This window comes from Antechinus flavipes, chromosome 1 (genome assembly GCF_016432865.1).
Source record: "Antechinus flavipes isolate AdamAnt ecotype Samford, QLD, Australia chromosome 1, AdamAnt_v2, whole genome shotgun sequence".
Taxonomy (NCBI): Eukaryota; Metazoa; Chordata; class Mammalia; order Dasyuromorphia; family Dasyuridae; genus Antechinus; species Antechinus flavipes.
In genome coordinates this window covers 573801146-573813282 of record NC_067398.1, presented here as the reverse complement: position 1 = coordinate 573813282, position 12137 = coordinate 573801146, and the positions used below count along the sequence as shown (strand labels likewise).

General features: G+C 33.5%; 1 protein-coding gene across 3 annotated transcripts in view; it reads left to right on the top strand.

The window, feature by feature from the left end:
• The window catches only part of PIP4P2 (phosphatidylinositol-4,5-bisphosphate 4-phosphatase 2), a 68477-nt gene that overhangs the window by 39740 nt on the left and 16600 nt on the right, over nt 1-12137 (top strand). For 2 of the 3 annotated variants that reach the window (XM_051970826.1, XM_051970825.1), the window contains exons 5-6: nt 3807-3851; nt 10629-10681. In XM_051970826.1, coding sequence (XP_051826786.1) covers nt 3807-3851; nt 10629-10681 — 98 coding nt within the window. The remainder of the gene's footprint in view (nt 1-3806; nt 3852-10628; nt 10682-12137) is intronic. The other variant, XM_051970828.1, reaches the window with a different exon arrangement.

Sequence of the window (12137 nt, the reverse complement as noted above, 5' to 3'; positions counted from 1 at the left end):
TAGATCTATTTATCTAGTCCTACCTTCTCTTTTGACCTCTAGTTTTGCATGTCCAACTGCCTGAGTGTTTCTTTAAAAATTTTTCGCACTTTACATGTAAAAAACCCAACATTTTAAAAAACATATTTCTTTATGAATCATGTTGGGAAAGAAAAATCAGAATAAAAGGGAAAACCCACAAGAGAGAAACAAAAACAGAAGAAGAAGGAGGAAAAAATGAACATAGCATGTGTTGATTTATGTTCAGTCTCTACAGTTCTTTCTCTAGATGCAGATGGCATTTTCCATCCAATGTTTATTGGGATTGCCTTGGATTACACCAAACTGCTGAGAAGAACCAAGTCTGTCATAGTTGATCATTGCACAATCTTGTTGTTGCTGTATACAATGTTTTACTGGTTCTGCTTGTTTCGCTCAACATCATTTCATGTAAATCTTTCCACATCTTTCTAAAATCTTCCTGTTCATCATTTTTTAATAGAACAGTAGTACATCATTACTTTCATATACCATATCTTATCTAGCCATTCCTCAAATGATGGGCATCTACTCATTTTCCAATTCTTTGCCACCACAAAAACAGATACTGCAAACCTTTTTGCACATGTGGGGTCCTTTTCCCTCTTTTGTGATTTCTTTGGGATACAAACCCAGTAATCTGCCTAGGTATTTCAAACTGTAGAAATCTTAAATTCTAAATATCCAAAACTGAAATTATTTTCTTCCTTAAACTTTCTTTCGAAATCCAGGTATCCATCCAGATACCTAAGCTTATAATCTAGTTGTTATCTGCCTCTCCTCATTCTCATCCTCCATATCCAATTAGTTGTCAAATTTTGCTTCTACCTTTGTAACATTTCTCATAAAAACTCCCTCTCTTCTTCTCATATTGCCATCCTTTTGGCACAGATCTTAATCACATTATGCCCGAACTATTGCAATATCTTGCTTATTGGTTTTCCTTCCTCTAGTCTTTCTCCTTTCCAGTTTAAACTCTAGTGGGTAGGCAAATTGATCTTTCTAAAGTGTATGTTACTTTTCCTATTCAATAAACTTCAGTGGCTTTCTATTACCTTCTGACTAAAATATAAAATTCAGTTTGTCTTTTAAAGCCTTTTATAACCTGCTCCCTTATTGCCTTTTTATTTATCTAATGCTTTAACACATCCCTCTCCATACTCTGAAGTATGACATAGGGTACTTCTTTGTTCTTTGAGTACATTCAGATGCATTTTTATTGGCAATCCTTCATGCCAGAAACATTCTTCCTCCTCATTTCTGTTTCTTAGGTTTTCTTCAAGTGTCATCTAAAGTCCAATTTTTTTGCAGAAACCCTTCTCTGTCCTTCTTAATCTATCTAGTGCTTTTCTTTTAAGATTATTTTCAGTTTATCTTGTCTATATCACATTTTCATGTAATTGTTTTAGTTAGTTCTTTGAGTGCAAGAACTGGTGATTGAGAGTTTTTTTGTTTTGTTTTGTTTGCCTTTTTGTTATCTCCTCAACTCTTAGCAAAGTACTTGTCACATAGTAGATGCTTAATAAATGTTTCTGATTTGTCTTGGCATGTTTATTTTCCAAGGCCAAGCCATCTACATGCACCCATGATCTTTCCACGATTCATATACCCTTCCTGTCAACGCTAGAAAATTTCATGTATCATAGACATTTTAATCAGTTTATTCCTATCTAATGATTCCTTCCATGTTGCTTACAAACACATCTTTTTCACCTATCCTTTGAAATAAAAATTTCCTTCTATCCTATTTTTCCTCTATCATCCTGTTTAGTTAAACTCCCTGAGAAAGTCACCCACATTTAATGTATGAACTTCCTTTATATTCGTTCTCCTCTAAATCATCTGTAATATATCTTATGATCTTATCATTCCAACTGAATCACTCTCTCCAAAATTAGCAATGATCTTTTAATTGCCAAATCTAATCTAACATTTTCCTAATCCTCAATCTTCTTGACTTCTACAGTATTTGACATTGTTGATAACATATTCCTCCAGAATCAACTTTTCATTCACGTAGCCATCCCCTAGTTCATGTCCTTTTCACTTTTTACCTGGATTTCTACTAAGACTTCCTGCCTTAAGTCTCTTTTCCATTTTGATTTATCTTCTATTGGGCTATCAAACTAATTTTCCTAAAATATAGATATGCCCATGTTACGCTTTATATAATAAATTCCAGTGGTTTCTTGTTATCTTTAGGATCAAAAATAAAATTCTCTGACTTTTAAACTCCTTGTTAACTGGCTTCTTCTGACAATTCTAGTCTTCTTACATATTACTCCTTTCCAGGCATGCTACACTGGCCTACATGCTGTTTCTTCTTAGGACATTTTGTCTCCCATCTGTGTACTTTTGTACTTACTATTCTCTTCCTTCCTTCAACTCTTTCCCACAAGATTCAGTTCATGTCCCAGCTTCTTAAAGATAACTTGTCACTATGTTCCCCCTAGCTGCTAGTACCTTCATCAATAAGATTACTTATCATCTACTCTGCATTCTTTCTTTATATATCTATTTATTTAAATTTGTGTCTGTTTTTGAAATATAAACTCATTTAGGGATGGTACTGGTTTTGTCTGTCTTTGTATCCCCAGGAAAGAGCCTGGCACATAGCATGTGCTTACTAAATGCTTCTTTACTGACTGACCCATACCTGCAATGGGCCTCCAAAGTAAAAAGTTGCTGGCATGTTAGAATGATATCGGAAGTCAGCAAATTCCATCTATATTTTAAAAAACAATTTTCATTTGTAATACTATAAATAAAAGTGTGCCAAAATAATAGTTATTCTCTAGTTAAAAAAAAAAGCAAGATGAGAGATTTTTGGAGGAATTGTGAACTGAATTTCTATTGAAAATTAGCTCAATAAGGAAACTGTGGATAATTGTAAGCATCTAAGATTTTTTAAAAATAAAATAGTTAAAACAGTTTTAACATAGTTTCCATTTGCATTTAACTCAATGCTCTAGGAAACTGTTAGCCAAATGCATTACAATCATTCATTTGGCACATCTTTATTGGACATGGAAGTGTGCTAATTGCTATTGAAAACAAGATTCTTTGAACTGTCTTAAAACTTTATCATCTGAGGGATATTAAGGAAGTTTAAGATCTTAGGACCTTACCTACACCTAATCCAACTTCTGGGTTTATATTTAAGCATGCAGGATTGAATGATTTAATTTATTGGCTAAGATTATAAAACTAGAAATCAGAGATAATATTATTAACCTTGATCTTCTGGTTCTCCATACACTATTTTTTCTATTCTGCCTGATATATAAGAGGTAACTCGATTGCCTGGCAATTTACCACATTTTGGTAGTCAAAATAAAAGTATAGTTTTAGCACAAGTGAATTAAAATCCATATAACTTCTCCCACTTTTTTTTTAGCATTGTTGTAACTAGATGAACAATATAATAAAGACAGAGAGTTGACAAGATCCTATTATAAAGTGGGATAAACTAAGTGCCTTCAAATTTAAGAGAAAGAATCAAATGCCTCTGACTTGTGTGTTGACCTGGACCTTTTCAAATGGTAGGATTTCAATTGATAAAAATTTGAGGAGATAGGAAAAGGAAGACATTCCCAACAAGAGGATGGCCTGAATTTTCTTGAAATAGAAATTGCGTAGCCATGACAAATACATACAAGTACCCATTGCCTTCTGTAACTACAATAGCATATGATAGATTCTCATTTGTGTAAAATGTCTGAATGGTGTACTTCAAAGCACCCCAGCTCTTGTTTTTTGTTCTGTATTAACAACTCACATTTCTATAGTTCTTTAAGGTTTACAAAGTGCTCTCTTCACAACAACCCTGTGAGGTAGGTGGTGCATGTAGCATTCCTTCCATTTTACAGATTAGGAAACCAAGACATAGAGATAATATGACTTATTTATGGTCATATATTTAGTGTCAGAACTATGATTTGAAATATACTCCCCTGACTTCACAAGTCCTATGTTCTTTTTCTTTTCTTAAAAAAGATTTATAAGCAGTTTATGAATATTTTGGAGGTATTTTTTAAATATTACTTATATTTCTCCTTGTAATTCCCCCACTCTTCCTTTCAGAAAACCATGTTTTAGAATGAAGAATTTTTAAAAATGAATAAGAGGAAGAAGAAAAAGATTCAGTCAAACACCCTCAATACATCAAAAAAAATCTGGAATTATATTTAATGATTCACACTTGTAGAATTTCAAAAGAATTGCATGTGGTATTTTCACATATCTCTTCCTTGGGATTTATATTGTCCTTTATAATTTTATAACTGATTTTTTTTGTTCTTTTCATTTCCATTACATTTACATAACAACAAGTAATTATCATGTACACTATTTTCTTGGTTCTACTTACTTTGCATCTGTTAATCTAAGTCTTTTCATGTTTCTCTGTATTCATCATGTTCATCATTTCCTATAGCACAATAATACTTCTTTACCTTCATTACCTAATAATACTTCATTACCTAGTTTGATGTCTTTAGTCATTACCCAGTCAATGGACATTTATGTAGTTTGTTTCTAGTTCTTTGCTACTATAAAAATTACTGCTATAAATATTTTGGTCTATGTGGAGCTTCTCTTTTTGTCATTAATTTCCTTGGGTTTGTTTTTTTTTTTTTTTTTTTTTGATTGTTTGTTTGTTTGTTTAGCAGTGAACTCTCTGAGTTAAAGGTTATCAGATATCTAGCCATTTGATTTGAATGAACTTCAAAATGCCTTCTAATATAGTTATAGTAATCCATAGCCATATGAACAATGCATTAGTGTATCTATCTTCTACAACCTTCCTTCCCCATTCCCTATTAATAGTCCCCATTTTCTTATCTATCAATTTGTTGAGTATGAGGTGAAACCTCAGGCTTGTTTTGATTTGCATTTCTCTTATTATTAGAGATCTGGCACAAATGATTTTGGATGTTTTTGTCATAAGATTCATTATATATCTTAAAGCTGAATAATCTTTACAATTCTAATATAAATCCAGCTTGGTCGAAATAAATTATTTCTTTGGGGGTAAAGCCTCTAATCTGTTTGGTTTCATTGAAATTTTTTTGAATAATTCTTGAATGATAGTGGTCTATACATTTTCTGTAATTTTTTTTCTTTCCACGTTTAAGTATTATTAAATTTGTCTTCAAAAGAAGTCTGGTAAAGAGCTTTCTCAATTTTTGAATACAATTTGTTCAGTATAGGTATTTATTTTTCTTTAAAAGTTCGATAGAAAATTTATATTAAGTCCATAAGAACCAGAAGTTTTTTCTTCTTTTTGTAGTTCTCTTGCAGCTAGTTCTATATCCTTTATGATACTGGATTATTTAGGATGTGAGTTCTTAATTTGGAGTCTATGAACTTATAAAAAATATTTTGAGAAGATGGCAGAGTAGCAAAAAGGATAGCAAATTTTTAGAAATGTCAATTAATAAGGAAAACAATTGGGACAGAGTAGTAAAATTGCCCCATAGTAAAAATTTCTACTTTCCACATCATTTTTTTAATCCTTTCCTTTGTCACATCCTTTTCATTTTCTTTCTCTTTCTACTTTGTTGTAAGATTTCCTCTTTTAACCATATTTTCCTCCCTTTCTTGATGCGGGTTTTGTCCCCAAGAGTTCTGATTTCCCTTCTTCTGAAGCAGGATGTTGTCTGTGGAGACAAACATTCTCTCAGATGAAGTGATCTCTCATTTCTCATATTAAATTCATTTTAAGATCCCTTCTCCCATTAAGAATATATTTTTTACCTCATGGGAGTATATTTTAGTGGGATGTCCTCTCTCATTGGGCGGAGACATTCTACTTTCACATCCCCTCTTTCTTTTGACACATCTTTTATTCCCTTATAGATTTTTTTTTTTTTTGCTGAAAGATTACAGGAATTAATGTCCTATTGTTGTTCACTTATATGTTTGATTTTATTCTATCATCTGCCTCCTTTTCTCTTTTCTGCACTCTCCAATTTCTCATTCTAACAACAAAAATATAGTAATTCATCTATAAGGAGAGATTTAGGTTTATTCCTGGTCATAGAGGAGGGCATTATAAAACTGGATGATATATGTTTGAAGATATATCATTGTGGATATTAAAACCTCCAAGAGAAAGGACATGGATTACAGTGGAAAGATGGAGTGAAGTACTGAAGTTTTTGGGTAAATCAGGGAAGCAACTGAACAAGAGACTGAAATTTTTCACAGCGATTCCTGGAGCTCAGTAATAACATGGATCTGGGTCTAATGATATAGATTTTAAAAAATGAACCTTAAAAAAAGAGAAGTTGCTGAGTGATGAAGGCTAAAAGAGGGTGATTTCTTCCTCTATCCTGGTATGTTTGAGGGCATGAGAGATTAGATTGAGGGGAGGGAGAGGAGAGCATCCAGCACTGATAGCTTCCTCATCTCTACTGCCTAGATTTTCTAGCTTCCTTCAAGGTCCAGCTTAAATCTCATTTCCTTGAGGAGGCCTTTCCTGGCTTGGAGCTGCTAGTGACTTCCCCTTTGTAATTGTCTTCATCTGCTCTGTATGTATTTTCTATGTACCTCATTATTTACATGTTGATTCCCCATTAGAAAGGATAATCTTTATGGGGGGGGGTATATTGTCTTTGCTTTTCTTTGCATCTGTGGGGGCTTAGATACTATTATCTATATTATACTATTACATAGTATCAAATGATCAATCAATTACTAAGTATTTTTAAAGGAGCTACCATGTGCCAGGCACCATGTCAGGTGCTAGGAATTCAAGTACAAAGAATGAAACAGTCTGTACTATTAATTAGCCTACATTAGAATGAAGGAGATAAGTACATATATAACCAGCATAAAGTGAATAAATAACAAATGCATACAAAGTAGTTTAAAACATGATTATTTGGGAAGCAGAGCAGTGGCTGAGGGTGGGAAGAGGGGGAGTGAAGGGTTGAGAAAAAGTTTCATGCTAAAGACAGTATCTGAGTTGAATCTTAAAAGAAATAAAGGAATTCTGAGATAGAGATGAGGAAGAAGCGCATTCTAAGTATGGAGGGATGGGCCAGTGCTTAATGAATGAAATCTGACTGATTGACTGGAAGGGGTGGCAAGGGATGAAATTTCTCCTAAAGAATGAGGAATCCAGTGTCACATGGTGATATAGAGGTGATCCTAGGTGTTTTAAAAAATGATGCCAGATATAGATTAAGACTTTAATATGAAAACATCAGAAGATTATGTTAGCTTATAAATGATGTTATTAATCTTTTTAATCTATTTTAAAGGGAAATATTGGGAGGAAGTACTGGTAACATTTTTCTGCACATTTTAATGAAAATCTGGAAATTTAGACTCCATAATCTGCCACTACCAAATTGTGTAACTTTAGCAAGTTTTATAATATTTTGTAGTCTCAATTTTATCACTTGAAAAAAAAAAGAGATGAGTTCTAACTCTTTTTCTTTAAAAAAAAAAAAAGAAAATTGAAACTTGAGTTGATTGAATTCTAGATTTAGACCTGAAAGTGCTTAGAATTCACCTAGTTCAGTCTACTCATCTCAAAGATGAGGAAAGAGATTTAAGTATTCTTTTGTGTTACCCAAACATATTCAATTAGTAAGCATGTGAGGTGCGATGTGAGCCTAGATCCTTTCCAGTTATCTTTCCAAATTCCAGTTACTTTTTTCCACATTAATTTTCCAGATTGGCATAACTATGTCAGATGTAGAATTTAGATTTTTTTTTAGTTGTGGCCCCCATGATTGACCTATCAGGCCATTCTTTTTATTTTAGATAAGGAATACCTAAGTTCAGGACCTCTAAAATGGGATTGTAATATTCCAAATCCAGTAAAATAAAATTGCCATATCAAACAAACAAAAAAATCAGTCTGACAGATAACATAGCAGAGGCTATCCCTTATTCCTACATTTTGGCCTTCCACTTCTTAATCTTTGCAATTTGGATTCCAACTTCATCACTCAATTTAAACTGCTCTCAATGATCTCTAAATTTGGGGGATTTTTTTTTAGTCAGTCTTTATCCTTAACTTGTCTTCAGCTTTTGAGACTGTTGACCACTTTCTTCTCATAACTTTTTCATGTTCCTTGCCAGCCTCCTTTGCTGGATCATTAACCATGCCTTCTAAATGTTTCTATAAACCAGAGTTCTGCCATCATTCCTCTTCTCTTGTTTTGGTCTCTCCTTTTGTATTCCCATTAGCTCTTTTTTTTTTTTTTTTAATTTTCTCTGTGCTGATTTCCAGATACACACACAAACACACCCCTATTCTCTTTCCTTAACTCTAGTCCTACATCAACTGCCTGTTGTATGTTTTACCAATCAGATTGCAAATATTTATTAAGCATTTACACTGTGCCAGTCACTATGCTAAGTATAGGGAATGCAGAAAAAAATCTTTTTGTAAAACATCTCAAACCCATTACATTTAAAACAGGCCTTCTTATCCTTTTCCCAAAACTCATCCCTTCTGAATTTCCCTATTAGCCTTGATATCACCGCCCTTCCATATACCTAGTTTCTTAGTATCATTTTCGACTCCTCAATCTTACCTTTTCTAGTCATTTGCTAAATATTTTCATTTCTACCTCTGTAACATCCTGTCTCATCTGCATCCTTCTCTCCATTCACACAATTGAAGTCCTCATATTATCTAGGATATGGCCTACCAAGACGTGTCCAGGCATTTTTTCTTGTTTCAGTCTGTAATTCATAGCTGTCAAATTATATTTCCTGAAGTACATGTCACTTCTCTATTTGATGAATCACAGTGGCTCCCTATTACTCTGCAGATAAAATTTCCCTCATTTGCATTTAAAGCTTTTTATGACCTACTACATTCTACTTCCACTGTTGCTTCACACCCACACATGCACACACATCCTTCACACATATACTGTCCACTCACACTAAATCTTCTTACTAATCCTCATATATAACACTGCATATCCCATATCCTTACTTTGATGTGCCCCATATCTAGAATACCTTTCCTCCTTACCTCTATATTCTATAATCCCTGACTTCCTTCCAAGTTCAATCACATACCATCATCTCCCCAGATGTTGATGCCATCCCTTTCCCCCATATAACCTTGGATCTACCTACAAATACATACACACATTCATTGTATACACACACACACACACACACACACACACACACACTGTTTCTTCCAGCTAGATTGTAAGCTTATTGTGGGCACAGATTATTATACTTTTGACTTTGTATCCCTAGAATTTAGCAAAGCGCCTGACACATAGCAAGGGCTTGATAAATGTTTATTGATTAATTATAGTATCAGTAAAACTATTTCTGTAATGTAAGCATGATAGAACACATTATTATAACTTCTTATAGGAATAGAACATTACAAACATGAAGATTGACTTGAAATTGTAGGCTATTAAAATGAATCCTTTTTTTTGGTGAATTGAAGGTACAAAATTTTTTGGTAATTGGTTTACCTTTGTGACCAAGGAAAATAGTACATTTAAGGGTTAACTAACTCCTTGAAAGAGAAAAAAAGAATCTGGGCCAATGAAGACAGGTTTGTTTCTATTTCTGAAGCTCCTCTCCAACAGATAACAAGTGTCCAGTTAAAGGCATTTTAATCTACATCCCCTATTGTGTAAACATTTGAATTGTATAACTTTGGAACATCAGAGAAAATGAAATTCCAAAGTTCTAAAAAAAAAGATATAAGAATTTTGGGTCTTAATAAAAAAAATTTAAATAGTTTCTTAGGAGAACTCTAATCTATTTTAAATTTTCCCTTATGAAAGTGAATGAAACTAACTCTTCAGTGGAAGACACAATAGAAAATGGGAATGGTGATTAATAACATAGGGGATTCTTAATTTGTATTATCTTCTTTCTAAAGCCCATAAATTACTAATTAATACAAACCATATAGGGATTTAAATGCCATCCTTGCGAGATAAGTAGCAGATCCCAATCTCTGTCTTTATCTGAACCTGAAACAGGAGTGTAGTTTTTCTTGGTTGACATCATTAAAACTTGCACTATGCTAAAACCAGTCCTAGCTTCCTCTCAAATACCTTGCCAAATACAAATATGACTTCCTCTTACACTAATTTGACTTTTTGCTGCTTATTTTTCTTCATGACTTCATAAATTCATCTGCAGCACAGATTGGTCTGTCCAAAATATTAACAATAAAGATTAGGAAAGAGTATGTAGGAGGAGAGGCAGAGAAAACAGGGGGAAAGCGTCTTCAGGAAGAATAGTGTCATTAGGTACAAGGGTTTGTTGTTTAGGATAGTCTCACAGGAAATAAATCCCAGCCCACAATCCTAAAACTGAAAGAAATGACCTTAATTATGACCTTGTATTCAACCTAGGTTGTAAAAATGAACCTGAATTACGTCAAAGAGCCTAAAGAAATTCATGGGAACTGTGTCATGGGGAAAAATGCCAAATCTATTCCATTTAAGGAATAAGCAGAGAGTTGGGGTAGGCAGACCCTAAGAAAGCATGAGAAGGAAAATGTTTTTGCAGTGATCCTTGTGATATTGTAATGTATTTTCTCAGGTTTGATTTTTTTTCCAACTGTTTTCCTCTCATTTTCTTTCTTTGTTTTACAGTGGATGGAACTGAGGTTCAACACTCTAGCAAAATGCCCACACTGCAAAAAAATGTAAGTTCTTCACCAGTGCAAGACAATGAGAAATGAAGTGCTTCAGAGCATTTGGAAAAGCTCAGAATTGTCATTTTTAGAGAGGTACTCATTACAGACAGATGGGAGGATGTTCCTAGTGCTTTTTCAAACATAGAAAAACTTTCAGGAATACACCATTAAGCTTAAATAATGTATTCTGGTGTGAATTTTAAGTGATTTGGTTTGATCATCAGTCTCTGAGGGTATAATCAGTTTCAGCAAGGGAAACAGAATTTAAATAATCTACAGTAACTTAGTTGTGACTTAAAATGGTTTTGGATACAAGCTATATTTTGAAATAAGGCAGGATAAATCCTAAAATGTGCTTGGATTTAGGAGATGAGCAAAGCTATTTTATGAAGTATTCTATAGTGCACTGCTATTTCTGTCCCTTCCACATTTATATTGTCCTTTTGAGATACAGACCTTATATAGATTGTGTATTAATGTTAAACTTGTAGCTGCTTTTTCTTGTAAAATTATCAACCGTTATACCTTGGTAATGGATATCAAATAAGCAAGCAACTAGCCTTTATTAAGTGCCTACTGTGTACTAAAAGTAGAAAGTACAAAAACAAAAAGAAAAATCTCACCTCTCAAACTGCTTACACATTCTACCAAGTAGACAACTTTTGAACACATAAGTATATAGAAAGAAATCCAAAGTATGTTTGCAGAAGGAGGGCACTGGTGGATAAAAGGATCCAGAAAGATTTTGTATTATAGGAATCACTTAAGCAGAAATTTGAAGGAATTAAGTGAATCTAAGAGTGAGAAATAAGATAGGAATACATTCATTGGAAGGCCTCCTGTGATGAGGAACTCATTACCTTTAGAGATATTCCATTTTACTCTCAGACAGCTCTAATTGCTGAAAACATTTTCTTTTATTTACATACATAGGACTATACAACTTCTACCCATTCTGAATGGTTCTAACCTTTGGAACCAAGAAAAAGAAATCTAATCTCCCTGTTCATGTGAAATCCCTTCAGATAAATATAGATTGCTGGTATGTCCCCATCCCTTACCAATTCTTTACTTTCCCAGACTTCAGTGAATGATGTTATAGTGCTTTCTCTAAGTAATACCACTACTGCCACTACAATAACAGTAATAAGACAAATATTGTCTCAATTGATCCTCTCAATGACTCAGGGAGATAGATGCTATTATTATTCCCACTTTATAGTTGGAAAACCTGTAGAAAATGGAGCCTAAGTGACCTGTCCAAGGTCACATAAGGTAATAAATATCAGAGTTTGGATTTGAATTTGAGTCTTCCTAACTCCAACCCTGGACTTGGAGTCAGAGTATCTGAGTTTGTATCCTAACTTTGTCACTATCTGTATTATTTTAGCTAGTCATCTAACCCTTGTTGGATTCAGTTTCATCACCTATAAAATAAAGGAATTAGAAAATGTGTCTTTGAAAG